Source organism: Anser anser (assembly GCF_964211835.1).
Source record: "Anser anser genome assembly, contig: HAP1_SCAFFOLD_187, whole genome shotgun sequence".
NCBI lineage: Eukaryota > Metazoa > Chordata > Aves > Anseriformes > Anatidae > Anser > Anser anser.
Window position 1 is genome coordinate 1 of NW_028154127.1, and position 27,731 is coordinate 27,731.

A 27,731-nucleotide genomic window follows, 5' to 3' on the forward strand; every position below is an offset into this window, starting at 1 on the left:
GTTTCTGGATTCTCCTCGTGGGGGCTGCCACTGCAGCCCCCTCCCGAACCTCGCCATCAAACACAATACACAGGGGCAGCTAGGTCATTGCTGGCCTGTAAAGTATCAGGGATTAAATTAACTAATGAAACCCTAACGAGTGATGGGGGTAGAAGGGGCTGGGGTAACAGTGCCACCTTTGGGGGGTACCAAGCTGAGACTAGGGGATAAAATGATCTCTGGGCAATTATTGTATGTACCCAAGGCAGGGACTAACTTGTTGGGAAGGGATTTGATGATGAAATTGGGCATTCAAATAGTAAATTGGTAGACTGGAATAACAGTGGTATTAATGGAGTGCTCTCGGGCCCTGAGAGCAAAGATATATTCACCTCTGACTGGAAAGACTCTGAAGTGGGGGCGGAAGCAACAATACATATGGAATTTTTACCTCAGGGGTTTACAGGGCCACCGACTAATTTGGGCAAAGTTCTAGAACAGATTTTGGAGCAATTCCAACCTCCCAAGGAGGAATTTCTGTTACAAAACGTGTATGATCGTTTATTGTCAGGACAGGAGAAAACAGTTGTGAAGGAAGCTACTAACAAGCTATTCAACTTTCTGGGAAAGCAGGGCTTGGGAGCATTGAAAAATAAATTACAATACGTAGAAAGAGAAGTCAGGTATTTAAGGCATCTAATGTCTGAGGGAAAACTGAGAATAAATCCAGAGAGGATTCAGGGAATTGTTGAAAACTAAGAAAGAACTAAAAAGTTTTTAAGAGAGATTTCTTTAAGGAATCGGGAGCCACGAAGCCTGAGGGAAAATGGATACTCCCTGATGGGAGAGAAATGCTGAATAAAGCACCAATGAGGCAAATATGATGTTTTACATCAAGAGAGTCATTGGGAGATGCAAGCAATGTGTGATGTTGTGCTAAGAAAGTATGTCTGTGTAGGAATATACACTTTAGTGAAGCAAATATGCAGAGGATGTACCATATGTCAAAAGGCAAATAAAAAGGTCATTTGTAACTGACCTAGAGGGGGACGGGAGCCAGGGATTCGACCTTTCCAAAGTATACAGGTAGACTTTACTGAGTTACCTAAAGGAGGGAGATTTAAGTACTTGTTTGTCCTAATTGGCCACGTGACTGGATGGGTGTAAGCTTTCCCCTCTGTATCTGCCCCTGCAAACACGGTGGCTAAGGTATCACCGGAGCAAACAGTCCCTAGATATGGGATAGCTGAAAACATTGATTCAGACCAAGGAAATAATTTCACTTCACAAGTACTGCAAGGGTTAATGCAGGCCTTAGAGATTGAGTGGGCTTTTCACACCCCCTGGCACCCCTCCTCTTCTGGGAAGGCAAAGCGAATGAACCAGACATTAAAGAAGCAATTAACTAAATTAGCGTTAAAAACCCAACTTCCTTGGGTAAAATGTTTACTTTTAGCACTCCTACAGGTTCAAACAGCACCAAGAAACATATAGGAATTTCACCGTATGAGATGCTGTTCGGATTACCCTATCTGGGCAGAAGGGATGAGATACCACAATTCGAAACAAGAGTTTTCTTAAGAACTGTATTCTGGGGTTGTCCTCTTCTTTGTCATTTCTCAGGACCCGTGGGAAATTGGGTCCTGATTCGGACCTGGAAAGGATCAACTCCGGCCCGAATGGGAAGGACACTTCCAAGTACTACTAACCACTGAAACAGCCATAGGAACTGCAGAAAAAGGTTGGACTCACTATACTCGAGTGAAGGCATCCGTCGACCCTAGTACCTGGGAAGCTGTTCCTACAGAAGACTTGTTGGAAGCTGAAATCGAAGAGAAAAATCTCATAGTGGACTCTGAGCGGGATAAGAGCTTGCGATTGTAAACTAACCTTTTATTTTCACAGGTAACTAATGAGCGTGACTTGTGATTGAGAGAAAGGACTGGCCTATAGTGAATTGAAGTGTTCCCAAGGGGGGGTTGTTATGGTAGTAGTGTATATCTTATTCTTTGTATTGATAATTATTTGGAAACCTAAGGTTTAAAAATAATGACAGGGAAAAATCAATTATTAATTTTGTTTTTAGTGATTGTAGGCCTCAGAGAAAGCCTTGGTCAATTGGCAACTTGGAAAAGGCATGACCAGATAATAGTAAGACGGGATACCCCATAAAAATATGGGTGAATGTGACAGAGGGTTATGTACCACAATCAGTCATGTTTGATGCTTGTGAGGTGTTAGCTTGTGGAGATTTAAATGCCCAAGGACAATTGAGCAGAGAGAACAAATAACTGGTAGAGACCCAACAGCCAGATTGAGAATAGCTGTATGGAAACGATCCTCTATCGCCATCAGAGAAAGGGAGAAACTCAAGGAGAAAACAGGAGAGAAAACAGGAGGCCCTCTTTGAAATGCGGCAGTTCAAACATTTGAGATTGAAACAGGGTATGGGGATGTGAATGCCTGGATAGAATGGGTCAAATCTGCTGTCCAGAGTCTCAACCACAGCGATTGCTATGCTTGTGCCTCGGGACGACCGATAGCCCGGATGGTGCCCTGCCCATTGGGGTGGACCGAGGACTCCCGAGGGATGCGATGTACGATTGCATTGTACCCAGAAAAGCCTGCCTGGGGAAATGAGGCCTGTAAGTCTCTCTCTTTGCTGCTCCCTTCCTTGCACGATAGCAATATCAGGGCTCCCCCTGCATTCTCCACAGCTATAGGTAACCATACAGCTTGCCTCTCACGGCAGGGTGTGAGTGCTACCAGCATCTGGGAGAATTTGCCTTGTGCACGAGGACCTTGAATGCTACCGAGGACTTGATGGGAAAATATTCAAGATTTGACATCCCCAGGGCAGATCTCTGGTGGTACTGCGGAGGGAAGATCTTACGGTCCATCCTGCCATCTAACTGGGGAGGCACTTGTGCACTTGTTCAATTAGCTGTACCCTTCACCCTGGCATTTGAAAGAGAAACATCACAAATACCCAGAAGAAGTAAAAGAAGCTTAGGAGTATCATTTGATGATAGAGCGTACGTAGATTCTATTGGGGTGCCTAGAGGAGTTCCTGATGTAAAGCCAGGAATCAAATTGCTGCAGGGTTTGAGTCACTGTTCTGGTGGGTAACAATTAATAAAAATGTGGATTGGATTCATTATATCTATTATAATCAGCAGAGATTCATAAACTATACAAGAGATGCGATAAGGGGAATCGCTGAACAACTAGATGCCACCAGCAAAATGGCTTGGGAAAACAGAATAGCATTAGGTATGATGCTTGCGGAGAAAGGTGGTGTGTGCGTGATGCTGGGCAGCCGTTGTTGTACTTTTATCCCTAACAATGCTGCCCCGGATGGCACAGGAACTAGAGCATTGCAAGGGCTTACCACCCTTGCCAGTGAATTGGCAGAAAACTCAGGAGCAGACCCTTCCATCACAGGATGGTTGGAATCTTGGTTTGGTAAATGGAAAGGGATGGTAGTGTCCGTATTTACGTCCTTGATTGTCGTAGCAGGAGTTTTGACAGCCGTTGGTTGTTGCATTATCCCCTGTGTAAGGGGACTTGTCCAACGGTTAATTGAAACTGCACTTTCGAAACAAATGACCGTGGATCCACCACCCTGCTCAGATAAGATAATGATATTAGAGGAAATGGAAAGCAAAGAAAGTGAAGAAGAGGAAGACATCTACCAAATTACACCTTAGAGAAAAAAATTTTGCAAAAATCAACAAATTATAAAAAGAGAAAAGGGGGGAGTTGTGGGAATAGAAATGTTGTTTTTGCAGTGTTACATGGTACAGAAGGAAGGAATGGGGTATTGAGATGTGCTTACAGTGATAAGAAAGCTCAGCAGGTGACCTCCTAAAATGCAGACACCCAGCCTCCTTAGAGCGATCAGGTGGAAATCGCTGTGTTAAGTCAAGGCAGACAAGGGGAGAAAACATTGCCATCCCAAAAACAGGCCGGCAACTGAAGGCCAGGCATTGTCTGGGAAGCATCAGACAGATTGTGAGCCTGGATTGCCCACTCAGTGGGGAAACTGGGGAGGGTCCCGGCACCAAACAGTATGTAAACTGGGTTTGGGGACCAGGAGGCGCGCTCCTGCTCGTGGGGCGCCCGCCACTGCGATCGCGAATAAATTCCTGCTTCGCTGAGCTCCTCGCCTGAGCCCAAGTTGTTGGCTACGGAGCGTTTCTCACACCCCCAAGCCATTAAGGATCCTCCCTGGGACCCCCCCAACCCCCCCCCCAGGATATTAACCCTAACCCTAATTACACCCCTAATTAAGCCTCCCAACCCAAGCCTTTGGGTAGACCTGAGCTCCCTTTGGGAGCCTTTACACAGCCCCACACGCAACAGGACTCTGCGCCTTCTCTTTCTCCAAACTACCCTAAATGTAACCCTAATTACGCCCCTAATTAAGCCTCCCAACCCAAGCCTTTGGGTAGACCTGATCTCCCTTTGGGAGCCTTTACACAGCCCCACACGCAACAGGACCCTGCGCCTTCTCTTTCTCCAAACTACCCTAAACGTAACCCTAATTACGCCCCTAATGAAGCCTCCCAGCAGCAGCCTTTGGGTAGACCTGCTGTCCCTTTCTCCTCCCCCCCCGAACCACATCTCCCAGCACCCCCCGGCGGGCCGTTCCCTCCCAGCTCCCCCCGTTTCCACCCCGTTTCGTCGCCCTGACGCCATCTCCCCGCGCCATGAAGCCTCCCCCCCGGCCCCGCCTGGTCCCGGCCCGCTTCGCCGAGGCCCCGGCGGGGAGGCCCCGGGCCGCGGCCTGGTCGCTGCGGGAGAAGCGATCGCTGCTGGCGGCGCTGCGGGCCCAGGCCGCCCTCGGCCTCCCGGAGCTCCAGGCCCGGCCGCTGCGGGAGAGCCTCCCCCGGCGGAGCGAGGCCGAGGTGGGCCCGGGGGGGGGCTTAATGGCCCGGGGGGGGGCTCCTTAATATCCCGGGGGGGCTTAAAGTCCATGGGGGGGGCTTAAAGGCCCGGGGGGTCCTTAAAGGCCCGGGGGGGGGGGCTTAAAATCCATGGGGGGGGCCTTAATATCCCAGGGGTTCCTTAATATCCCGGGGGGGCCTTAATGCCCGGGGGGGGGTCCTTAATATGCTTGGGGGGGTCTCAGGGAGGGTCCTTAATGGCTTTGGGGGGGGGGGTCCTTAATATGCCCGGAGGGGGTCCTTAATTTATTGGGGGGGGGGGGGGTGTTGGGAGGGGTCCCGGGGAGGGTCCTTAATGGCTTGGGGGGGGGCCTTAGTAATCTGGGGGGGGGGGCTTGGGGAGGGGGGGGGGCTTGGGGAGGGGGGGGGGGAGTCCTGGAGAGGGTCCTTAATGGCTTGGGGGGGGGGGGTCCCTTAATATGCCCGTGGGGGGGGGGGGGTGGTCCTTAATAACACGGGGGGGTCCTTGGGGGGGGGTTGGAAGGGGTCCTGGGTCCCCAATTCCTCGGGGAGGGGGCTTGGGGGGGGTCCCCGGGGGGGTCCTGGGTCCCTGCGTACCCCAAGGTACATGGGGGGGGCAATGGGGGGGGTACAATGGGATGGGGGGGGGTCTGGGGGTGCACCGGGGGGAAATGGGGGGGTACATGGGGATGGGGGGGTGAGGACCCCCCGCCCCAGGGGGGGGGGACACGATTTTTTGGGTGGGGGGGGGACACGGGGGGGTCATATTTGTGGGTTTTCGCCTCCCCCCCCCTCCAGGTGTGGCTGGAGCTGGCACAGATGCTGGCGGAGGGCGTGGAGGAGGCGGCGGCGGCATTTTCGCAGGTGGGGGGGGTAAAAAATGGGGGGGGGTAAAAGTGGGGGGGGTGGGGGTAAATGGGGGGGTGGGGGTAGATTGGGGGAGGTCGGGGGTAAATTGGGGGGGTTCAGGGGTAAGTTGGGGGGGTTCAGGGGTAAATTGGGGGTTTCAAATTAGGGGGGTGAGGGTAAAATGGGGGGGTTAAATGGGGGCTGGGGGTAAATTGGGGGGGGGGACCGGGGGTAAAATGGGGGGGTGGGGTAAAGTGGGGGGGTTGGGTGTAAAATGAGGGGGGGGGTTAAATGGGGGAGCCCAAATTGGGGGGGGTGGGACAAGGGGGGTGAGGGTAAAGTGGGGGGGGGGGGTTGGGGATAAAGTGGGGGGGGTAAAATGGGGGGCTGGGGGTAAAATGGGGGGTTGGGGGTAAAGGGGGAGTAAATTGGGGGGGTTGGGGGAAAATTTGGGGGGTTGGGGTTAAAGGGGGGTTAAAATGGGGGGGGCTGGGGTTAAAATGGGGGGGGCTGGGGGTAAATTGGGGGGGGGGGACCGGGGGTAAAATGGGGGGGTGGGGGTAAAGTGGGGGGGGTTAAATTGGGGGATAAAATGGGGTTAAAAGGGAGGGTCCTTAATGGCTTGGGGAGGGGGAGTCTTAGTAATCTGGGGGGGGGGGGGGGGGCCTTAACATCGCCAGATGGTCTCCGAGGAAGGTAACTCCTCTGGGGTCTCCTTAAACAGGGGCTGAGCTGCTGGGGGCACGGCTGGATTTGGGGTCCCACAGGTGTGACTGTCTGGGAGACCCTCAGCCTCATTCCCCCTCCCCATAACAACCCAGTGGTGAAATTGGGTGCTGGGGATTTTTCGTTATCTCACTTTGTTGAGGTCCTGCCTCGTGTCAACACACTGGTGGTGAGTGGAAACCCCTTGAGACCCCACCTGCTCCTCCTATTTTGGGTGTGGGTCAATGGTATTTTTGTAGGGTTTGCAGGTAGGGAGGTGGAGACCAAACGTGTTTTCCCAGTGGCTGCTGTGGAGGAGCATCAGCGACGGGTTTTACCCTTCACCCTTAGCCTTTTCAACCCCCCTTCCCCATTTCCTATTTTCATAAATTACCAAGTTGCAGCAAAAAAAAATAAAATTGCTTGAAAGCACATTAAGGACATTTCTGCCGGCATGGCAAAGCTGCCCAGGGTGTGGAAAGGGTTTTTGCAGTCTCCTTTCTTTCATCACTTCCCGCAGCGGGACGCAACCTTGTGCTGAATCCCAAGGAGATAAAATGAGCCATAGCCCAGAGACATTTCTGCTTTACGAGGTCCCCTCTGTGCTTTATTGTATTCCTTGAAATGAAAGCCAGTTTCTTTTATTTGCGTGGAGTTAGTCCCTTCTGCCTCTGCTCCTTGCACCTCACCTCCGTCCCCCCTGCCTGTCTCCCTCTCTATCCCCCAGCCGCAGTCCCTGCCCCGACCCTCTGGGTGCTGCAGGGACAGAAGGAATATTTCTTTGGAGAGAGAAGGCCCCCCCCAATCACCCCCAAGCCCAACTCCCCCCATGCCCCCAGCCCCCTGTTTCCCCAAGGACCCCCCCCAGTCCCACCCAAACCCAATTCCCCCATGCCCCCCCCCCCACCAAGGACCCCCCTAATCCCAATTCCCCTATGCCCCCCCCATTCCCCCCCGAGGCCCCCCCCAATCACCCCCAAGCCCAACTCCCGTCATGTCCCCAGCCCCCCGTTTCCCCAAGGACCCCCCCCAATCCCACCCAAACCCAATTCCCCCATGCCCCCCCCCACCAAGGACCCCCCCAAACTCAACTCCCCCCATACTCCTGACCCCCCCAAATCCCCCCCAACCCCCCCCAATGCCCCCCCCACCATCAGTGCCCTCCCCATTGCGCTCATGGTGGTGGCAGCGCCACCCCAAACCCCTGACACCCCCCCCAAACCCCCCCATACCCCATGCCCCCCCATGACCCCATGGCCCCCCGTGCCCCCCCCCCGCTCACTGTCGGCGCCCTCCCCATTGCGCTCGTGGTGGGGGCAGCGCCACCCCAAACCCATCTCCCCCCATACCCTTGCCCCCCCCCCAACCCCCCCCATACCCCTGTCCCCCCCCAAAACCCCAAAGCCCCCCCAACCCCCCCGTGCCCCCCCCTCTCACCGTCGGTGCCCTCCCCGTTGCGCTCGTGGTGGGGGCAGCGCCGCACCACCTCGGCCACGTGCTCCGACTTCTTGTAGACGGCCACGGCGCGCAGCACGGCCCCTGGGGGGGGCGCGGCCCCCACCCGCACCTGCACCGGGCAGGGCTTGGCCAGCCGGCAGTACAGCTTGTTCAGCACCGGCGAGTACTGGGGGGGGGGCACGGGGTCACCCCCAGGGAGCCCTCCGAGGCGTGCCCCCCCCCCCCGAGAACCTGTTAGGACCCCCCCCTTAAATAACTGAGACCCCCCCCCCAAATAACCAAGAACCCCCCCCGGCGTATAAGAGCCCCCTGACATATAGGGACCCTGCCAATTAATGAGCCCCCCCCCCAAATAATGGAGAACCCCCCCCAAAGTGTATAAGAACCCCCTGACACATAGGGACCCTGCCAATTAATGACCCCCCCCCCCAAAAAATATGGGAACCCAGAGCTAGGATCCCCCCCAAAATAATGGAGACCCCCCCAAATAACCGAGAACCCCCCCCCCCCCAGGTGTATAAGAACCCCCTGGCATATAGGGGCCCTGCCAATTAATGACCCCCCTGCTGATCGGGACCCCTTTTTGGGGTTTCCTGGGTAACCCCATAGCCCCCCCCCCGAAATATTGTGTCCCCCCCCATGCCCCCCCCCAAAACAACTCCATCCCCCCCAGCCCCCCAATCCCATACCCCTCCCTCCCCATTTCACCCCTCCCGCTGACCAGGACCCCCTCTATGGGGTTTCCTGGGTGACCCCCCAACCCCATATAACCACCCCCAGCCCCCCCCAAAAATATTGTCCCCCCCCGTGCCCCCCCCAAACAACTCCAGCCCCCCCCAGCCCCCCCCACCCCCCAATCCCATACCCCTCCCTCTCCATTTCACCCCTCCCGCTGACCGGGACCCCCTTTATGGGGTCTCCTGGGTGATCCCCCAAACCCGTATAACCCCCCCCCCCCCAATATTGTCCCCCCCCCCGCGCCCCCCCCCGGCCCACGTACGGTGCAGGTGATGGACTTGGCGGTGCCGGCCTCCAGGAAGCCCAGCTGGAAGTCGTAGTGGCCCCCGTAGTCCTCGGTGGACGGCACCATGGGGGACGGGGACGCCCGGGGGGGCTCGGGGGGAGCCGCCGGGGGGGGCTCGGCACCGGGGGGGAGCCCGGGGGGGGGGGCTCGCTCGGCTCCAGGGGGCACAGGTCCTGCTGGGGGGGGGGGGGGGGGCCTTGGGGGCAGCCGAATGGCAGGGGCCCTTGTGGACCCTTTTTGGGGTCGTTCGGGTCCCTTTTGGGGTCGTTCAGGACCCTTCTGGGTGCCAGGGTCCCTTTTTGGGGACACCGAAACCCCTTTTTGGGGTCATCCAGGACCCTTCTGGGGACACCCAGGTCCCTTTTTGGGACAGCTGGGTGCCAGGGTCCCTTTATGGGGACACTGAAACCCCTTTTTGGGGTCATTCACGACCTTTTGGGTGCCAGGGTCCCTTTTTGGGGACATCCAGGTCCTTTCTGGGGACGCTCAGGTCCCTTTTGGGGTCAACCAGATCCCTTTTGGAGACACCCAGGACCCTTTTCGGTACAGCTGGGTGTCAGGGTCCCTTTTTGGGGACACCCAGGTCCCTTTTGGGGTTATCCAAGTCCCTTTTGGGGACATCCAGGTCCCTTTTTGGGGTCATTCAGGACCCTTTTGTGTGCCAGGGTCCCTTTTTGGGGACAGCTGGGTGCCAGGGTCCCTTTCTGGGGACATCCAAGCCCCTTTTGGGGTCATCCAGGTCCCTTTTGGGGACAGCTGGCTACCAGGGTCCCCTCTGGGGACACCGAGGTCCCTTTTGGGGACACCGAGGTCCCCTGTGGGGGTCATCCAGGTCCCTTTTGGGGACAGCTGGGGGCCAGGATCCCATTTTGGGGACACCCACGTCCCTTTTGGGGTCATCCAGGACCCTTTTGGGTGCCAGGGTCCCTTTCTGGGGACACCCAGGTCCCTTTTGGGGACAGCTGGGGGCCACGGCCCCTTTTGGGAAGCACCCACAGACCCGGCTGCTTTTTGGGGATCCCTCGAAATCCAGAACCCTGTTGGGGTCACCCAGGTGCTGGGGTCCTTTGGGGACCCACGGGGTCCTTTGGGGACACCAGGACCCCCCCTTGGGGACACCGGAACCTCCCCCCCCCCCCCCCCCCCTTACCACAGCCAGCGGATCGTCGGGGGGGGACAGCGAGTGCATGTTATCGGGGAGCCTGGAAGGGGGGGCAATAAGGTCATCGGGTGGCGCCCCCCCGTGTCCCTGTCCCCCCCCCATGTCCCTGTCCCCCCCCCCCCCCCCGCACTCACATGTTCCAGAGGTCGAGGAAGACTTCGGTCAGGGGGGGCTCCAGCAGCGGCTCCAGCTCCTCCACCATGGGGCCGGTCCCCGGGGGGGGCACCCAGGCTCTGGGGTCCCCTAAGGGGGGGGGGGGGGACGGGGACACAGGGGAGACAGTGCTGTCACTGGGGGGGGGCCAGCCGGGGGTCCCCTGTAATGGGGGGGGGGCACCCAGATCGCCTTGGGGGGGGCCGCCTGGGTCTTTGGGGGGAAATGGGGGCGGGGGGGGGAGCCTCAAGCCCCCCCCTTCCCAGTTATGGCTGCACAAATGGGGGGGGGCCTGCCAGTATGGGGCCCCCCCAACCCTGCAGGGATGGGAGCAGCTGGACAGGGACCTCCCCCAAACAGGGACCCCAAAAGGACCCCCCCATAAAGGGACCCCATGGGGACCCCTCCCCTTATGGGGACCCCAAAGAGACTCCCCCATACAGGGACCCTAAAGAGACCCCAAAGAGACCCCCCCCCCATATAGGAGACCCCAAAGAGACGCCCCCATACAGGGGCCCCAAAAGGGCCCCTCCCCATACAGGGACCCCAAAGAGACCCCCCCATAGAGGGACCCCAAAGAGACCCCCCTCCATACAGGGACCCCAAAGAGACCCCCCCCTTACAGGGACCCCAAAGAAACTCCCCCCCCAAGCAGGGACCCCAAAAGGACCCCCCCCCAATACAGGGACCCCAAAGAGACCCCCCCATACAAGGACCCCAAAGTGACTCCCCTTACAGGGACCACAAAGTGACCCCCCCACATGGTGACCCCAAAGACACCCCCCCATACAGACCCCCCCCACCTGTGAGGACCCCAAAGGGTCCCTGCTGCCCCCCCCAAAACACCCCCCCATGCGCCCCCCCCAACCACCACAGGGACCCCTGCACCCCCCCGCCCAAGCCCAGGGACCCCCAAAGAACTTTCAGGGGGGGCTGTGGGGGGGTCCCCCCAACCCCCCAGCCCCTCAGAGCCCCCCCCGCCCCCCCCTCCCCAAAGACCCCCTCCCACTCCCGCCCCCCCCCCCCAAAACACAGGCCGGGGGGGGGGGGGCTCAGTACCGGGCCCCTGCAGCGCCCCCCGCGCCCGGGACCCCCCCAGCGGGGGTGCCCCGAGGTTCCCCGAGCCCCCCCCGTGCCCACACCCCCCCGTGAACCCCCAGGCCCCCCCCGAGCCCCCCCCGGGGCCCCCCCGGCCCCCGCCACCTCCGTTCGCGGCTCCGCCGCCTCCGCTGCACGCGCTGGGGAATCCCCCGGCCCAGCAGGCACCGCGCGCTGAAGCCGCGCCGCCATCTTGGGTGAGGGCAAAGGGCCGGGCAGGGCTGGGAGATACCAAGTGGGTTTGGGGGGGGGGGGTGTCCCTTGTTAATTAATAGTCGTTAATAACGGCTCAGAAAGAACACACCCGCCCCCCCCCCTCCCGTGGCCGGATTTGCCTCGTCGGCCCTACCCCTGTTGGGGGATACTGGGAGCACTGGGGGGTACTGGGCGCGCTGCGGGGACAAGGAGCACTGGGGGGACTGGCGGGTACTGGAAGTGCTGGGGGCGCTGGGGTCCCCCTCACCCGGCCGTGCAGTGTCCCAGTGCCACCAGTAAGGGGGTTCAGGGACTGCTGGAGGGAACTGGGAGTCCCCCACATGCATCTGTCTGGGATCCCAGCTACACCAGTACAGAGGGTTGGGGGTACTGGGAGCACTGGGGTCCCCCTCACTCAGCTTTTTCCTGTACCAGTCACACCAGTAGGTGGGTCTGGGGGCTTCTGGGGGGCACAGGGGGCACCCTTATCCTTCAATTTGGGGGTGCCCCCCGCTGCCACCCCCTTGCCACGTCACCCCAATGCAAACCCCCAAACTTTGGATGCTCAAACCGGGAGCCTTGGACCCTTAAGATGGGGCCTGGACCCTAAAAGGAGGCTTTGGGTCCTAAAAATGAGGGTTGGGGCCCTTAAAATGCAGCTGTGGGTGTGCAACGAGAAGCCTTGAAATCCCAAACCAAAGCTCTGATCCCCAAAAAATGGGGGTGTGGACCCCACTGTGATGCTTTGGGGCCCTGAAATGAGGATTAGGGTCTGACAACGAGCCCTTCGTCCCTCAGAGGTCTCATTATACCCTACAAATAAGGCCGTCTCTGCTTGAAGGAGGGCTTGGGGCTTCCTGTGGAGATTCAGCACCAAAAAATGAGGCTCTGGGACCTAAAGAGAAGGGTTTGGGCCTAAAGAAAAGGGTTTGGGCCCTGAAGAGAGGGTTTGGGGCCCTAACGCGAAGGGTTTGGGCCCCAAAGAGATTGGTTTGCAGCCTTAAGAGAGGGCCTAGCCCCTACAGAGAAGGGTTTGGGCCCTAAAGAAAGAGGTGTGGGCCCTAAAGAGAGCAGTTTGGGGCCTAAAGAGAGGGGTTTGCGCCCTAGAGAGAAGTCTTTGGGCCCTAAAGAGAAGGGTTTGGTCCGTAAAGAAAGGGGTCTGGGCCCTAAAGAGAGGGGTTTGGGCCCTAAAGAGAGGGGTTTGGGCCCTAAAGAGAAGGGTTTGGTCCATAAAGAAAGGGGTCTGGGCCCTAAAGAGAGGGGTTTGGGCCCCAAAGAGAAGTGTTTGGGCCCTAAAGTGAGGGGTTTGGGCCCTAAAGAGAGGGGTTTGTGGCCTAGAGAGAAGGGTTTGGACCTAAAGAAAAGGGTTTGGCCTGAAAGAGAAGGGTTTCAGGCCCAAAAGAGAAGGGTTTGGACCTAACGAAAAGGGTTTGGACCTAACAAAAAGGGTTTGGGCCCTAAAGAGAAGGGTTTGGGCCCTAAAGAGAAGGGTTTGGACCTAAAGAAAAGGGTTTAGAGCGGTTTGGGCCCTAAAAAGAGGGGTTTGGGCCTAAAGAGAAGAGTTTGTGCCCTAAAGAGAAGGGTTTTGGACCTGAAGGGTTTGGGCCCTAAAGAGAGGGGTTTGGTCCGTAAAGAGAAGGGTTTGGGCCCTAAAAAAGAAGTGTGGGCCCTGAAGAGAGCAGTTTGGGCCCTAAAGAGAAGGGTTTGCGCCCTAGAGAGAAGTGTTTGGGCCCTAAAGAGAAGGGTTTGGTCCATAAAGAAAGGGGTCAGGGCCCTAAAGAGAGGGGTCAGGGCCCCAAAGAGAAGTGTTTGGGCCCTAAAGAGAAGGGTTTGGGCCCTAAAGAGTGGGGTTTGGGCCCTAAAGAGAGTGGTTTGCAGCCTTAAGAGAGGGGCTAGCCCCTAAAGAGAAGGGTTTGGGCCCTAAAGAAGGGGATCTGGGTCCTAAAGAGTGGGGTTTGGTCCCTAAAGAGAAGGGTTTGGGCCCTAAAGAAGGGGGTTTGGGCCCTAAAGAAAGAGGTGTGGGCCCTAAAGATAGCAGTTTGGGTCCTAAAGAGAGGGGTTTGGGCCCTAAAGAAGGGGATCTGGGTCCTAAAGAGTGGGGTTTGGGCCCTAAAGAGAAGGGTTTGGGTCCTCAAGGGAGGAGTTTGGGCCCTAAAGAGAGCGGTTTGGGCCCTGAAGAGAGCGGTTTGGGCCCTGAAGAGAGCGGTTTGGACCCTAAAGAGAAGGGTTTGTAGCTAAAGAAAAGGGTTTGGGCCCTAAAGAGAGCGGTTTGGGCCTAAAGAGAGGGGTTTGGGCCCTAAAGAGAAGGGTTTCGGCCATAAAGAGAATGGTTTCGGCCCTGAAGGTTTTGGGCCCTAAAGAAAGGGGTTTGGGCCCTAAAGAGAGCAGTTTGTGGCCTAAAGAGAGCCTTTTGGGGCCTAAAGAGTGGGGTTTGGGCCCTAAAAAGAGGGGTTTGGGCCTAAAGAGAAGAGTTTGTGCCCTAAAGAGAAGGGTTTTGGACCTGAAGGGTTTGGGCCCTAAAGAGAGGGGTTTGGTCCGTAAAGAGAAGGGTTTGGGCCCTAAAAAAGAAGTGTGGGCCCTGAAGAGAGCAGTTTGGGCCCTAAAGAGAAGGGTTTGCGCCCTAGAGAGAAGTGTTTGGGCCCTAAAGAGAAGGGTTTGGTCCATAAAGAAAGGGGTCAGGGCCCTAAAGAGAGGGGTCAGGGCCCCAAAGAGAAGTGTTTGGGCCCTAAAGAGAAGGGTTTGGGCCCTAACGTGAGGGGTTTGGGCCCTAACGAGAAGGGTTTCGGCCCTGAAGGGTTTGGGCCCTAATGAAAGGGGTTTGGGCCCTAAATAGAGCAGTTTGTGGCCTAAAGAGAGCATTTTGGGGCCTAAAGAGAATGCTTTGGTCCCTAAAGAGTAGGGTTTGGTTCCTAAAGAGAGGGGTTTGGGGCCTAAAGACAAGGGTTTGGACCTAATGAAACGGGTTTGGGCCCTAAAGAGAAGGGTTTGGGCCTAAAGAAAAGGGTTTGGGCCCTAAAGAGAGCAGTTTGGGCCCTAAAGAGAGAACGGTTTCGGTCCAAAAGAGAGGGGTTTGGGCCCTAAAGAGAAGGGTTTCGGTCCTAAAGAGAGGGGTTTGGGCCCTAAAGAGAAGGGTTTGGGCCCTAAAGTGAGGGGTTTGGGCCCTAAAGTGAAGGGCTTTGGGCCCTAAAGAGAGCAGTTTGGGCCTTAAAGAGAGCGGTTTGGGCCCTAAAGAGAGGGGTTTGGGCCCTAAAGAGATGGGTTTGGACCTAAAGAGAAGGGTTTGGACCTAAAGAAAAGGGTTTGGGACCTAAAGAAAAGGGTTTGGGCCCTAAAGAGAGCGGTTTGCTCCCTAAAGAGAGTGGTTTGGGCCCTAAAAAGAGGGATTTGGGCCCTGAAGGGTTTGGGCCCTAAAGAGAGAGTTTGGGGCCCAAAAGCGAAGGGTTTGGGCCCCAAAGAGATTGGTTTGCAGCCTTAAGAGAGGGGCTAGCCCCTAAAGAGAAGGGTTTGGGCCCTAAAGAAGGGGATCTGGGTCCTAAAGAGTGGGGTTTGGTCCCTAAAGAGAAGGGTTTGGGCCCTAAAAAAAGAGGTGCGGGCCCTAAAAAAAGAGGTGCGGGCCCTAAAGAAAGAGGTGTGGGCCCTAAAGAGAGCAGTTTGTGACCTAAAGAGAGAGTTTTGGTTCCTAAAGAGTGGGGTTTGGGCCCTAAAGAGTGGGGTTTGGGCCCTAAAGAGTGGGGTTTGGGCCCTAAAGAGTGGGGTTTGGGCCCTAAAGAGAGTGGTTTGCAGCCTTAAGAGAGGGGCTAGCCCCTAAAGAGAAGGGTTTGGGCCCTAAAGAAGGGGATCTGGGTCCTAAAGAGTGGGGTTTGGTCCCTAAAGAGAAGGGTTTGGGCCCTAAAGAAGGGGGTTTGGGCCCTAAAGAAAGAGGTGTGGGCCCTAAAGATAGCAGTTTGGGTCCTAAAGAGAGGGGTTTGGGCCCTAAAGAAGGGGATCTGGGTCCTAAAGAGTGGGGTTTGGGCCCTAAAGAGAAGGGTTTGGGTCCTCAAGGGAGGAGTTTGGGCCCTAAAGAGAGCGGTTTGGGCCCTGAAGAGAGCGGTTTGGGCCCTGAAGAGAGCGGTTTGGACCCTAAAGAGAAGGGTTTGTAGCTAAAGAAAAGGGTTTGGGCCCTAAAGAGAGCGGTTTGGGCCTAAAGAGAGGGGTTTGGGCCCTAAAGAGAAGGGTTTCGGCCATAAAGAGAATGGTTTCGGCCCTGAAGGTTTTGGGCCCTAAAGAAAGGGGTTTGGGCCCTAAAGAGAGCAGTTTGTGGCCTAAAGAGAGCCTTTTGGGGCCTAAAGAGTGGGGTTTGGTCCCTAAAGAGTGGGGTTTGGGCCCTAAAGAGAGCAGTTTGCGCCCTAAAGTGAGGGGTTTGTGCCCTAAAGAGAGGGGTTTGGGCCCTAAAGGGTTTGGGGCCCTAACGCGAAGGGTTTGGGCCCCAAAGAGAGTGGTTTGCAGCCTTAAGGGCGGGGCTAGCCCCTAAAGAGTAGGGTTTGGGCCCTAAAGAAGGGGATCTGGGTCCTAAAGAATGGGGTTTGGAACTTAAAGAAAAGGGTTTGGGTCCTAAAGAAAGGGGTCTGGGTCCTAAAGAAAGAGGTGTGGGCCCTAAAGAGAGCAGTTTGGGGCCTAAAGAGAAGTGTTTGGGCCCTAAAGGGAAGGGTTTGGGCCCTAAAGAAAGGGGTCTGGGCCGTAAAGAGAGGGGTTTGGGCCCCAAAGAGAAGTGTTTGGGCCCTGAAGTGAGGGGTTTGGGTCCTTAAGTGGGGGGGTTGGGCTCTAAAGAGAGGGGTTTGGGCCCTAAAGAGGGGGTTTGGGGCCCTAAAGAGAGGGATTTGGGCCCTAAAGTGAAGGGTTTGGGTCCTAAAGAAAGGGGTTTGGGGCCTGAAGAAATGGGTTTGGGCCCTACAGAAAGGGGTTTGGGCCCTAAAGAGAGCGGTTTCGGGCCTAAAGAGGGGGTTTTGGTGCCTGAAGATAGTGGTTTGGGGCCTTAAGAGAGGGCCTAGCCCCTAAAGAGAAGGGTTTGGGCCCTATAGAGAGGGGTTTGGGACCTAAAGAGAGGGGTTTGGTTACTAAAGCGAGGGGTTTGGGCCCTCAAGAGAGGGGTTTGGACCCTAAAGAGAGGGGTTTGGTCCCTAAAGAGAGAGTTTTGGTCCCTAAAGAGAAGGGTTTTGGTCCCTAAAGAAAGGGGTTTGGGCCCTCAAAAGAAGGGTTTGGGCCCTCAAAAGAAGGGTTTGGGCCCTAAAGAAAAGGGTTTGGGCCCTCAAAAGAAGGGTTTGGACCCTAAAGAGAAGGGTTTAGGCCCTGAAGAGACGGGTTTGGGCCCTCAAGGGAAGGGTTTGGGCCCTCAAGAGAGGGTTTGGGGCCCTGAATATAGGGTTTTGTGACCTAAAGAGAATGGTTTGGGCCCTGACCAGTGATTTCTGCTGAAAGCTGCCCCTGTGTTCAGAGCGTCTGGACATGACATCCTCCATAAGAGGAAGAGCGTGCGTGGAGGTGCACATCCCTTTGTTTAACCTCCACCAGTAACTCTGCCTGCCTACAAGGAGACAGCACCTGACAAGGACACACACACCAATCGTTTTCGCTTTTACTTTTTGAGGTGACGCTTCCAAAGCTCCGGGATCTCAGACTGTGCATGGGGCCTCTGCGGCCCCAGGCGCCTTGCTCTGGATGGTTCGGGTACCATTGTCCTGGATGTACTGTCCAGGGTGGGCATCAGCAGGGAGGTGTTATAGTGGGGCCTCAGGGGCAGGCTCTCCTCGGAGCTCGATGGTGATGATATGATGATTTGGGGGACTTTCTTCACAGTCAGGGGTCTCAAAGGGTGAGACAGCTTCCTGTAGCTTGTCTTTGTGGGAATTGTTGGCAGTCCACCACCACGGAGGACTTGCTCCACTCCTCGCTCCTCTCCTGTGACCCCCTGAGGTGTCGCTGCCTGCGCTTGGCTCGTCCCTGGTGTTTCGCTTCTGGTTGTGAGTTTGCGCTTGCCTTGGCTGGCCAAAGGCTGGTTTTTGGCAGGAGGCAGCCCCGGGATCACTGGCAGCTGGCTGAAAACACATCAAAAAAATCTGCCTGAGCACACGATGGCGTTGGGGCCGCATCCTGCACCCACAAGACGTGCGCCTGCTTGCACGGCACTGGCCCCATCCCACCCCTCCGGGTGCTGCCTTCAGCACTGCGGGGCAGCCCCAGCCCGGAGTGTTTGGGGCTGGGCAAGGGGCTCCCCGCTGGGAAGAAAACAACCGCGTAGAGCTCCGGCTGTGAGCCTCCGGCCTCACCTGATCCCAGACTTCTTCCCGTTCTCCGCTGCTTTTGTTTCCTTCAGCCGTGGGATCTCGTATTTGGGGATACTCGAGCGCACAGTGAAAGGCAGGTCGAGCAATCCCGCTGAGGCTGGAAAGGACGGATGTGGTCAGAAGTGGGGTGCTGCTGCTGCTGACATCGTTCCCAGGGGGGTGCACGGGGTCTCGGATCCCCATCCTCCTGCCCTACCCACGCACAGGCACCTTGGCCACTTCCCATCCCAGGGCTCGGTTTTGGGGAAGCCACCAAGATATCAGGACAAAAGGCTGTGCCCAGCTGGCGGGCAGAAGCTTTGGGTCAAGCTGGGGCATTGGAGCACCCTCACCAGGACATGAGCCCACTGGGTCGCAGAATTTGGCTGCCCGTGCCACGGGAAGGAGCCGGCCGCGGCTTTACCTTTCTTGCCCTGGCTGAGAGGTGGCAAGACTCCATCTTTCTTTTTCTTCTCCTCCCCGGGGAGTTTTCCTGAGGCCTTGGTGGGTTTCCTGGATGATGATTTGGGCAGCAACTCCACGTCGAACCTGCACGCAAGGAGAAGACCCTGGTGTGCCCTTCAGCACCAGCAGCCCTTTCTGCTCTCCATCATCGCCTGCTCATGGGCACGTTTTCACATTCCATGGAGGCTGTTTTTGGCCAAACAGCACCGAACTGGAGCTGAGCAGCTGCATCGAGCAGCCAAGTCGGCAAACATACTCACTCGGGAAAGATGACGACGCGGCCAGAGGACGTCAGGGAGGCCACGACTGCCAGCCGGGACACCACGGTGTCCATCAGCTGCGGGACCTGCAGGGGGGAGCACGGAGGTGTGAGGACATCCCTGGTGGTGGGGATCCCAAGACCCCAGAGCGGGCAGGACCGTCACTTTGGCCTGGCCCGAGCCATTCAGACACCACCTTTGGATTGCCCGGACCAAAAGAAAGCCCTCACCTTCAAAACGGCGTTCTGAAGGTCCTCCTTCCCACACAGCATCTCGAGGAAGTCATAGTAGAACTTCATCTCCACCCCAGTGCCTTCGATGAGGAGCACCCCCACGTCCCTCAGGACGAGGGCGATGTTCTCCCCCTCCCGCAGGCACTGGGAGATGAGGGACATGGTGCCTCGGATGCAGCTCTCGGCCTTCTGCCAGGACACGCAGGCGTCCGCCGCCACCTTGGCACGTCTCAGGGGCTCCAGCTTCTTATGGGCTGGAAAATCACACGGAGGGGATGGTGTCGGTCACCCAGCGACCCTTCACGCATCTTCCCCACGCGCTGCTCATTGCAGCCATCACCCAGATTGCCCCAGCTTTGGGCTGGCTCCATGGACCCGGCTTTTGAGCACGGAGGCGATGCCCCGTGTGCCCCGGCCGTGCAGCCAGCAAGGTTTCATCCACCGCCTTACCTGGCAGGCTGCCCTTGCTATCCACGAGGTGGTGCGTGTTTATCAGGTTGGTGGCCAGGTGAAACACCGGCCACTGCAAAATCACAGCCGTGTCCCCAGCTTGGATCCGTTTCTGGATTATGTCGAAGGAGCCGAGAGTGGGAATTCGGACGCCCTGCGCGTGGAAGAGAAGGGCCGAAGGGTGAGGACCGGCCGGAGGAAGAGCTGGAGGTGGCCCCATCCCAGTCCTCTCCCTCCCCTTGCCCTTCCGAAAATGCTCTGCTGGAGCCAAGGCATAAGCAGCTTGAGGGGACCCAGGGGCTTCCAATGGCTGGGATCAGCCCTGAGAAATGACAGCACCTACCACAAGTGATACCGCGCTTGTGTGGTGCCTGTCAGTCCCTCGGTGGGGACTTTTGGGGTGAGTTTCCAACTTTCCGGGGAGGGGAAGAGTCGCTGCAGTCTGCGGCCCCGGGCTGTGGGGACTCCACACTTCTCCAAGCAGAGAAGTTGGACGCGGCGCCGACCCACCTTGCATTGCAGGAGCTGCTGCAGCACGTAGCCGGCCACCGTATTCCAGACGTCTGTTTGCTCTGGAAGGCAAAGGAAAACCTGGTCACAGGGTGTCTGGTGGCCCCACACCTCCAGCAGCACCCCCAGACCCGGGGTTTGGTGCCTGGTCATGCTGGGTCTGGTGGTCCCACAGCTCCAGCACCCCCAGACCCGGGGTTCGGTGGCAGATGAAAAGCCCCAACGGAGACACCCCGGGATGGCTCCAGCACTGGGTCTCGCCCAAGGAAAGCCCCAGATGTGGTTCACGACGACACTCCCGCGGTGCTGGGGGTGCCTGTACCTTTGGCGGTGACGTTGGGCATCAGGCACCTGCGCTGCATGCTGTCCCAGAGTGCTATCCGGGTCGACTTCATGCAGGAGGATTTCCTCGCCTTGGCAGAGGTCGCGTTCATGCTCATCTCTGCACTCGTCCTCTGAACAATCCAGAGTGCAGGACAGGCGCCCACGTCCCCTTTTATACCCCAGCCAGCCAGGCCGTGTCACAGAGCCACTGTGACACGGCCACCGCTCTGCTGTGACACGGCCACCAGCGGCCGGCTGACCAGGGAGACTTGGGTCGTAAGGCACCGGCACACCCCAGTCCATACCAGGTGTTTTGTGATTGTGGTTCAAGATGTTTCAAGGCCCCTGGATCTTTCTCAGATAAACTCTGACGACTTAAAGACGCGTCCTGTTAATACAAAAGGGTGCGATGGTGGGTGGAGAAGTGCGCTTTGGGTGGCTTTGTCCTTCTGTGGATCTCCACGTGCATTGTTTAAGCTGGTCAAGGAGTAATTATCATAGCTACGGGCACAATAACACTGCCATACCTCTCTGTTTTGGGCCACCTCACTTGACGTGGGGTTGCTGTGTGATGGGTAGGACTGGTTTTGGGATGAGCACGAATACCGCAGCCAGCTCAGTGGTCTGGTGCCGTGCATACGGAGCTACTTCTATCACAGTGAAACCGCTGAGGTCTGGGGGGCTTGAACTCACCAGATGTCTGCTAGGAAATACCTAGCCTTCAGTAGGGCTTTTGACCCCATTTCCCACAGCATTCTCCTGGAGAAAATGGCTGCTCGAGGCCTGGACGGGTGTACGCTTCGTTGGGTTAAAAACTGGGCCCAAAGAGTCGCGGTGAATGGGGTTAAATCCAGCTGGAGGCCGGTCACTGGAGCCAAAAGGCTCCCCTGTTTCTGCAGGCCCCCCGCATGGCGGCTGGGCGGCGCCCTCAGCACCAGTGCCCCTGCTCACGGCCCTGCGGCTCGCTGGGAGATGGAGTCCCCCGGCATGGCCGCCGGGACACGGCCTGAGGAGGGGAAATGGAGGAAGAACCAGCACCTGGAACTCCTCCAGGCTGGAGGGGAAACCCTGGCCCAGCTCAGCTCGGCTCTGCCTTGCTCGCCTGCCTTCCCTTCTCCCTTAGGGTGGAAGCTCAGGCGGTCTCTGCTCCCCGTCTGCCGCTGCCAACAAGGGGGGTTCCTTCCCGGAGAGGCCATGAAAAAGATCCCGCAGAGCAAAAATGTCCCAGGGGAATGTCCCTGACATGGCCCCGCTTCCAGCACGGCTTGGGCCGATTGCAGAGCCACAGCCCAGATGGAAAGCTTCATGCTGATACCGGTGAGACCGCATTGTGAACAAATGAGAACTCAGCCATCTTTCACAAAACATTCCTCATGTTTTCCTCCATCTCGCTCCTTGTGGTCCAAAGACTGATGGATCTCTGGAAAACAAGAGAAACGCCTCTGAGTCAGCACTGCCACTTTTTGGAGCTCTTTGCCCCCACGCAGACCCCGGGCATGGCTTCAGGCCACAACAGCGAGGGCAGGGCCGCCATTTCCCTCCCTCTCTTTACCCCTTCACCAGACCCCGGCCAGCAGCAGGGTTTTGCTCCTAAGCTCTGCCAGGCCCACCCAAAAAGCCCTTCTCTTCCCAACACGCCTCCAAAGCAGCACCCAGCTGCAGACAAACCCTCTCCCCTCTGGCCGTGAGCAGCCTCCTGCTTTGTTAGGCCTTCCCCGCGCTGACAGGAGACGTGGCCTGGTGTGTCTGCGTGTCAGCAGAAGGGAGGACAGCACTGCAAAAGGAGGGACTTGTGTCTAACGGCTGCAGGGAACGCAGCCATTCCATCGACCAGCACCGAGGGGGCTCCCAACAGCCCCCACTGCCCCCAAAACTCTGCCTTCCTACAAGGAGACAGCACCCAGCAGTGACTCAAATGTGAACCTACAGCTTCTCCCTGCCACCGCCTCAAAGGAGGTTGGAGCAGGGTAGGGATCGGTCTCTTCTCCCACACAACAAGCAACAGGCCAAGGAAATGGCCTCAAGTTGCACCAGGGGAGGTTAAGGTTGGATATTAGGAAACATTTCTTCACTGAAAGCCTTGTAGGGCATTGGAACAGGGGCCCGGGGATGTTGCTGAGTCGCCATCACTGGAGGTATTCAAAAGATGTGGGGATCTGCTGCTTACAGACATCGTTTAGTGGCAGACTTGGCAGTGCTAGGTTCACGGTTGGACTTGATCAACTCCGATCAACACTTGATCAACAGTCAGAGGTCTTTTCCAACCTAAATGCTCCTATGGTTCTTCGAATCCCATACCTGTCCGGCCACCTCCAGAGGAACGATCTCTCCTCAGGGCACTGCAAGCCCTGATCAGTGTGGCCAGGGCCTCTCCGTCCTGGTGATCCCTGGTCTGCCCTTTGGTGGATGGGGCTGCAGTGACACGGGCGCTTCGCACAGCGGTGGCAGCGGCTGGGGGCTCTTTGTGCTGTGTGCTGACAGCACCTTCTTCTGAGGTTCTTTCATCAGCGACCAGAGAGACTCGGGCCTCGATTTTAGCAGCTGCGCTGCCTCGCCTCTCGGTGGCTGTAGTTTAAAGACGTTGTAGGTGGGTGCCTCGGGGAGGCTGGCCTCCGAGCTCGCTGGCGATAGTACGGTTATGACAGGGACTGTCAGCGTGGTGGCCTCTCGTGGGTGGGAACGCCTTCCTGCAGCTGTCTTCAGCATTTTCGCTTCACAGAGAAATTTCTCTGCTCCTTCCCCTCCGAACCTCCAGCCTTTGGCTGCCTTTGCTCGGCCCAGGTCTCCTGCTTGGCCTCCGCCTGCAGATTTGCCCTGTGGTGGGCCTCTGCCCTTCTGAGGAAGCTGCTGGGGGGGGGAATCCTACAGGCACACCACAAGTTTTGGGGGAAATTCCCCCAAAACCCACCGCTTGTGACCCCATTTTGGGGCCCCCTCCTCAAAGAAAACACTAAGTTTGGGGAAATTTCCCCAAAAAGCCCCAAATTTGGGGGAAACGGCCCCAAAAAGCTGCTGCTTGTGACACAAAGGGGGGGGGGGCACGGGGACACCCCCTTAAAAAAAAACCAAAACGTTTTGGGGGGAAATCGCCCAAAACCTGCACTTTGTTACCCACGTTTGAGACGCCCCCCACACTGAAACCCCCCAAATTTGGGGAAATCTCCCCAAAAGTCCCAAAATCGGGGGAAATTCCCCCAAAACCACTGCTTGTGGCCCCTTTTCGGGGACCCCCCCCCAGCAAAACCCCCAAATTTGGGGAATTTCCCCCAAAACCGCTGCTTGAGACCCCGTTTTGGGGCCCCCTCCTCAAAGAAAACACTAAGTTTGGGGAAATTTCCTCAAAAATCCCCAAATTTGGGGAATTTCCCCGAAAAACGCTGCTTGTGGTGTGCCTGTAGGATTCCCCCCCCCCAGACCCCAAATTTTGGGTGAAAATCCCCCAAATCCCTCCCCGTGACGTCACTTTTGGGGACCCCCCCCGAGACCCCCAAATTTGGGGGGGAATCCCCCAAAGCTGCTATTTGTGCCCCCCCCCCCCATTTTGGGGTGAAATCCCCCCGAAGCTGCTGCTGGGACCCCGCAAAACCCCAAATTTGGGGAAAACTCCCCCAAACCCATTTGTGACCCCAGTTACCCCCCCCCCCAAAAAAAACAAAACCTTATTTTGGGGAGAAATCCCCCAAAACCCGCAGTTTTGCCCCCCCCCCTTAAAATTTGGGGGAAAATCCCCTAAAAAAAAATACATTTCTTACCCCTGCGCCCCCCCGACCCCAAATTTTGGGGGAAATCCCCTAAATCCCGCTGTTTGGGACCCCCCCCCACCCTAAACGATTTGGGGGGGGGCATTTTAGGGCCCCCCCTTACCTAAAACACCCTGGGGGGGGCATTTTGGGGCCCCCCCCTCACCCTAAATCATCGTGGGACGATATTAGGGACCCCCCCCCACCCTAAATGATTTGGGGGGGGCATTTTGGGGCCCCCCCCCACCCAAGTGCCTCGTTCTCCCGGGGGGGCCCCCCCACTTCTGCCCCCCCCCGCCTGTACATAAACGCCGCTCCCTCCCGGACCCCACCGTGGGTTTTTTTGGGGTGGGGGGGCCCCGAAAACAGCCCCCACCCCCCAAAAAATTTGGGGGGGGGGCACAGACGAGGCGGGGGGGGGGAATTTGGGGGGGGGGGCACCCAAAAGGGGGGTGGGGAATTTGGGGGGGGGCACCCAAAAGGGGGGGGGGGGAGTCCTCAAATGAGCCCCCCTAAAAAAGAATTTAGGGAAATCCCCCCCCCCAAAAAAAAGCCCCAAAATCCGGGGAAACGGCCCCAAAATCCGGGGAAACGGCCCCAAAAGCTGCTGCTTGTGACCCGCTTAGGGACACCGCCCCCCCCCCCCGAAAAAAAACACTAAAAGTTCAGGGAATTCCCCCCAAAAACCTCTTCCCCCCCCCCCGCCTCCAATCAGGGACCCCCCAAAAGCCCCAAATTTGGGGAAATGCCCCCAAAAGCTGCTGCTTGTGACGCAAAGGGGGGGGGGGGCACGGGGACACCCCCCAAAAAGAAAAAACCATAAACTTTTGGGGGGAAATCGCCCAAAACCTGCACTTTGTTACCCACGTTTGAGACCCCCCCCACACCGAAACCCCCCAAATTTTGGGAAATCTCCCCAAAAGTCCCAAAATCGAGGGAAATTCCCCCAAAACCGCTGCTTGAGGCCCCTTTTTGGGGCCCCCCCCTTACCTAAAACACCCTGGGGGGAGCATTTTGGGGTCCCCCCCTTACCTTTAGGGCCTTGGGGGGGGGCATTGTAGGGCCCCTCCCACCCCAAATGATTTCGGGGGGGCATTTTGAGGACCCCCCCCCCCCAAATCATTGGGGGCAGATTTTTGGGACCCCCACCCACACCCTAAATAATTTGGGGGGGGGGGGGATTCTGGGGTGCCCCCTTCCCTTAAACACCCTGGGGGGGGGCATTTTGAGACCCCCCCCCAAGTGAATGATTTGGGGGGGGCATTTTGGGGTGCCCCCCTTACCTTTAGGGCCTGCGGGGTGGGGGGGGGCATTGTAGGGCCCTCCCACCCCAAATGATTTGGGGGGGGATTTTGAGGACCCCCCCCCCCCCCGCTAAATCATTGGGGGCAGATTTTTGGGACCCCCACCCCCACCCTAAATAATTTGGGGGGGGGATTCTGGGGTCCCCCCTTCCCTTAAACACCCTGGGGGGGGCATTTTGAGCCCCCCCCCGACCCTAAATCATTGGGGGGGGCATTTTGGGGTCCCCCCCTTACCTTAAGCACCTCGGGGGGGGCATTTTAGGGCTCCCCCCACCCCAAATGACGTCGGGGGGGCATTTTGGGGTCCCCCCCCCCCACCCAAGTGCCTCGTTCTCCCGGGGGGGCCCCCCCACTTCTGCCCCCCCCCCGCCTGTACATAAACGCCGCTCCCTCCCGGACCCCACCGTGGTTTTTTTGGGGTGGGGGGCCCCGAAAACAGCCCCCACCCCCCCAAAAATTTGGGGGGGGCACAGACGAGGCGGGGGGGCACAGACGAGGCGGGGGGGGCACAGACGAGGCGGGGGGGGGCGCTGCCCTCCTTGTGCCCCCCCCCCCCCGTTGTGGTGGTGGGATCACTTGGGGGAGGCACAAAAGGGGGGGGGATTTGGGGGGGGGGGGCACCCAAATGGGCGGGGGGGGGCACCCAAAAAGGGGGGGCGGGGACCCAAAAGAGAGGGGGGGGAATTTGGGGGGGGCACCCAAAGGAGACCGGGGGGGGGGGGGAATTTGGGGTTATGGGGTTATGGGGTCGGGGGGGCAATGGCGGACAATAATGGGGGGGTGGTTATGGGGGGGCAATAATGGGACATTTAAGGGGGTAACTGAGGGGGGGGCAATAATTGGAGAGGCAATGGGGGGGCAATAATGGGGGGGTTGGGGTGGGGGGGTCAGTAATGGGGGCAATAGGGGGGTTACGGGGTGGGGGGGCAATGGGGGGACATTTAAGGGGGCAATTGAGGTGGGGGGGCAACAGGGGGACAATAATGGGGGGGTTACGGGGTGGGGGGGCAATGGGGGGGCAATAATGGGGGGGTTATGGGGTGGGGGGGCAATGGGGGGGTTTTGGGGTGGGGGGGTCAGTAATGGGGGGCAGACAATGGGACGGAGGGCAACAGGGGACAATTTGGGGGTTACGGGGGGGGGAAGCCCCTCTCTGGGGGCCAAACGCCCCGGGGGGGGCCCCCGCACCCCAAGGCCCCCCCCCAACGCCCCCCCCCCAAATCCCCCCCCAGCGGGCGCTGGGCCCCTTCGTGTTCCTGTTCTTCGGGGCGCTGCTGGGGGGCTTCGCCCTCTTCACCTTCCTGCGGCTGCCCGAGACGCGGGGGCGCCCCTTCAGCGAGGGGGGGGGCGGCCCCCCCGGGACCCCCCCCCTGCTGCTGCTGCCGGGGGGGGGCGGCGAGGACAAGGCCAGCACCGAGCTGCGGCGCCTGGGGGAGGGGGGCGGCGACGAGGAGCCCGACTGAGGGCGCCCCCCCCCGAAAAAAAAGGGGGGGGCAAGTGAGAGGCCCCCCCCAAAATAAAGAGAGGGGGGTCCCAACTGAGGCCCCCCCACCATAAAAATCTTGAGGGGGGGAACCCAATGAACACGCCTTCCCCCCCAAAATATGGAGGGGAGGGGCCCCAAATGAGACCCCCCCGAAAATCTGAGGGGGGGGCCTCAAGACCCCCCCCCCATAAAATATTTAAGGGGGGGCCCCAAATGACCCCCACCCCCCTGAAAATATGGAGGGGGGGCACCAAAAGAGCTCCCCCCCCCCAAAATAAATTGACGGTGGGTCCCAAATGAGCCCCCCCCCAAAGAAATTTGAGGGGGGGGCTCAAATGTGACCCCTCCCTCCCAAAATTGGAGGGGGGGCCATATGTGAGACCCCCCCCCCCCGAAAGAACCGGAAAGGGGACACCAAATGAGCGCCCCCCAGTAAGGGGGGGGGGGGCTCAAATGAGACCCCCCCAAAAAACAGAATTTAGGGAAATCCCCACCCCCAAAAACAAACAAACAAAAAAAATAAAAACAAAATTTGGGGAAACGGCCCCAACATTTGGGGAAACGGCCCCAAAATCCGGGGAAACGGCCCCAAAATCCGGGGAAACGGCCCCAAAATCCGGGGAAATGCCCCCAAAAAGCTGCTGCTTGTGATGCAAAGGGGGGGGGGGGGCACGGGGACACCCCCTTAAAAAGAAAAACAAAAACTTTTGGGGGGAAATCGCCCAAAACGTGCACTTTGTTACCCACGTTTGAGACCCCCCCCCCCCACCGAAACCCCCCAAATTTGGGGAAATCCCCCCAAAAGTCCCAAAATCGGGGGAAATTTCCCCAAAACCCGCCGCTTCTTGCGATTCCTTTTGGGACCCCCCCCCCCCCCCCCAGCAAAACCCCCAAATTTCCCCCAAAACTTGTGGTGTGCCTGTAGGATTCCCCCCCCCAGACCCCAAATTTTGGGTGAAAATCCCCCCCAAAATCCCTCCCCGTGAGGTCACTTTTAGGACCCCCCCCCAAAAGACCCCCAAATTTGGGGGGGAATCCCCCAAAGCTGCTATTTGTGCCCCCCCCCCATTTTGGGGTGAAATCCCCCCGAAGCTGCTGCTGGGACCCCTCAAAACCCCAAATTTGGG

At 58.0% G+C, this 27,731-nt stretch overlaps 3 protein-coding genes across 8 annotated transcripts; 1 reads left to right on the forward strand and 2 right to left on the reverse strand.

The window, feature by feature from the left end:
- Positions 1 to 4,397: 4,397 nt before the first annotated feature.
- On the forward strand, positions 4,398 to 7,380 carry LOC310890759 (snRNA-activating protein complex subunit 2-like). 3 transcript variants are annotated; one of them, XM_083853087.1, is made up of 4 exons: positions 4,398 to 4,889; positions 5,688 to 5,753; positions 6,463 to 6,633; positions 7,171 to 7,380. In XM_083853087.1, the coding sequence occupies exons 1-4, from the start codon at positions 4,692 to 4,694 to the stop codon at positions 7,363 to 7,365; spliced, it is 630 nt and encodes a 209-aa protein (XP_083709213.1). In that variant the 5' UTR covers positions 4,398 to 4,691; the 3' UTR covers positions 7,366 to 7,380. The 3 variants fall into 3 exon arrangements, with proteins under 3 accessions (XP_083709213.1, XP_083709214.1, XP_083709215.1); XM_083853088.1 differs by lacking the exon at positions 7,171 to 7,380 and adding an exon at positions 6,704 to 7,087 and having other exon boundaries at positions 4,622 to 4,889; XM_083853089.1 differs by lacking the exon at positions 7,171 to 7,380 and adding an exon at positions 6,964 to 7,087 and having other exon boundaries at positions 4,631 to 4,889.
- Positions 7,022 to 11,598, reverse strand: LOC310890760 (cellular tumor antigen p53-like). Of its 3 annotated transcripts, none has more exons than XM_083853091.1 (6): positions 11,444 to 11,598; positions 10,222 to 10,330; positions 10,076 to 10,127; positions 8,902 to 9,098; positions 7,881 to 8,067; positions 7,022 to 7,199 (listed from the first exon to the last, which is right to left on the reverse strand). In XM_083853091.1, exons 4-6 carry the CDS (start codon positions 8,989 to 8,991, stop codon positions 7,129 to 7,131), a joined length of 348 nt encoding a protein of 115 aa, XP_083709217.1. In that variant the 5' UTR covers positions 8,992 to 9,098; positions 10,076 to 10,127; positions 10,222 to 10,330; positions 11,444 to 11,598; the 3' UTR covers positions 7,022 to 7,128. The 3 variants fall into 3 exon arrangements, with proteins under 3 accessions (XP_083709217.1, XP_083709216.1, XP_083709218.1); XM_083853090.1 differs by having other exon boundaries at positions 8,902 to 9,101; XM_083853092.1 differs by having other exon boundaries at positions 7,022 to 7,061; positions 8,902 to 9,101; positions 11,444 to 11,597.
- Positions 11,599 to 17,128: 5,530 nt separating this feature from the next.
- LOC310890761 (uncharacterized protein) lies at positions 17,129 to 23,678 on the reverse strand. 2 transcript variants are annotated; one of them, XM_083853093.1, is made up of 8 exons: positions 22,373 to 23,678; positions 19,751 to 21,494; positions 19,241 to 19,394; positions 18,788 to 19,044; positions 18,558 to 18,643; positions 18,257 to 18,381; positions 17,836 to 17,950; positions 17,129 to 17,604 (listed from the first exon to the last, which is right to left on the reverse strand). In XM_083853093.1, the coding sequence occupies exons 2-8, from the start codon at positions 20,375 to 20,377 to the stop codon at positions 17,145 to 17,147; spliced, it is 1,824 nt and encodes a 607-aa protein (XP_083709219.1). In that variant the 5' UTR covers positions 20,378 to 21,494; positions 22,373 to 23,678; the 3' UTR covers positions 17,129 to 17,144. The 2 variants fall into 2 exon arrangements, with proteins under 2 accessions (XP_083709219.1, XP_083709220.1); XM_083853094.1 differs by lacking the exon at positions 22,373 to 23,678 and having other exon boundaries at positions 19,751 to 19,812; positions 20,073 to 20,206.
- Between the last annotated feature and the right edge of the window lie 4,053 nt (positions 23,679 to 27,731).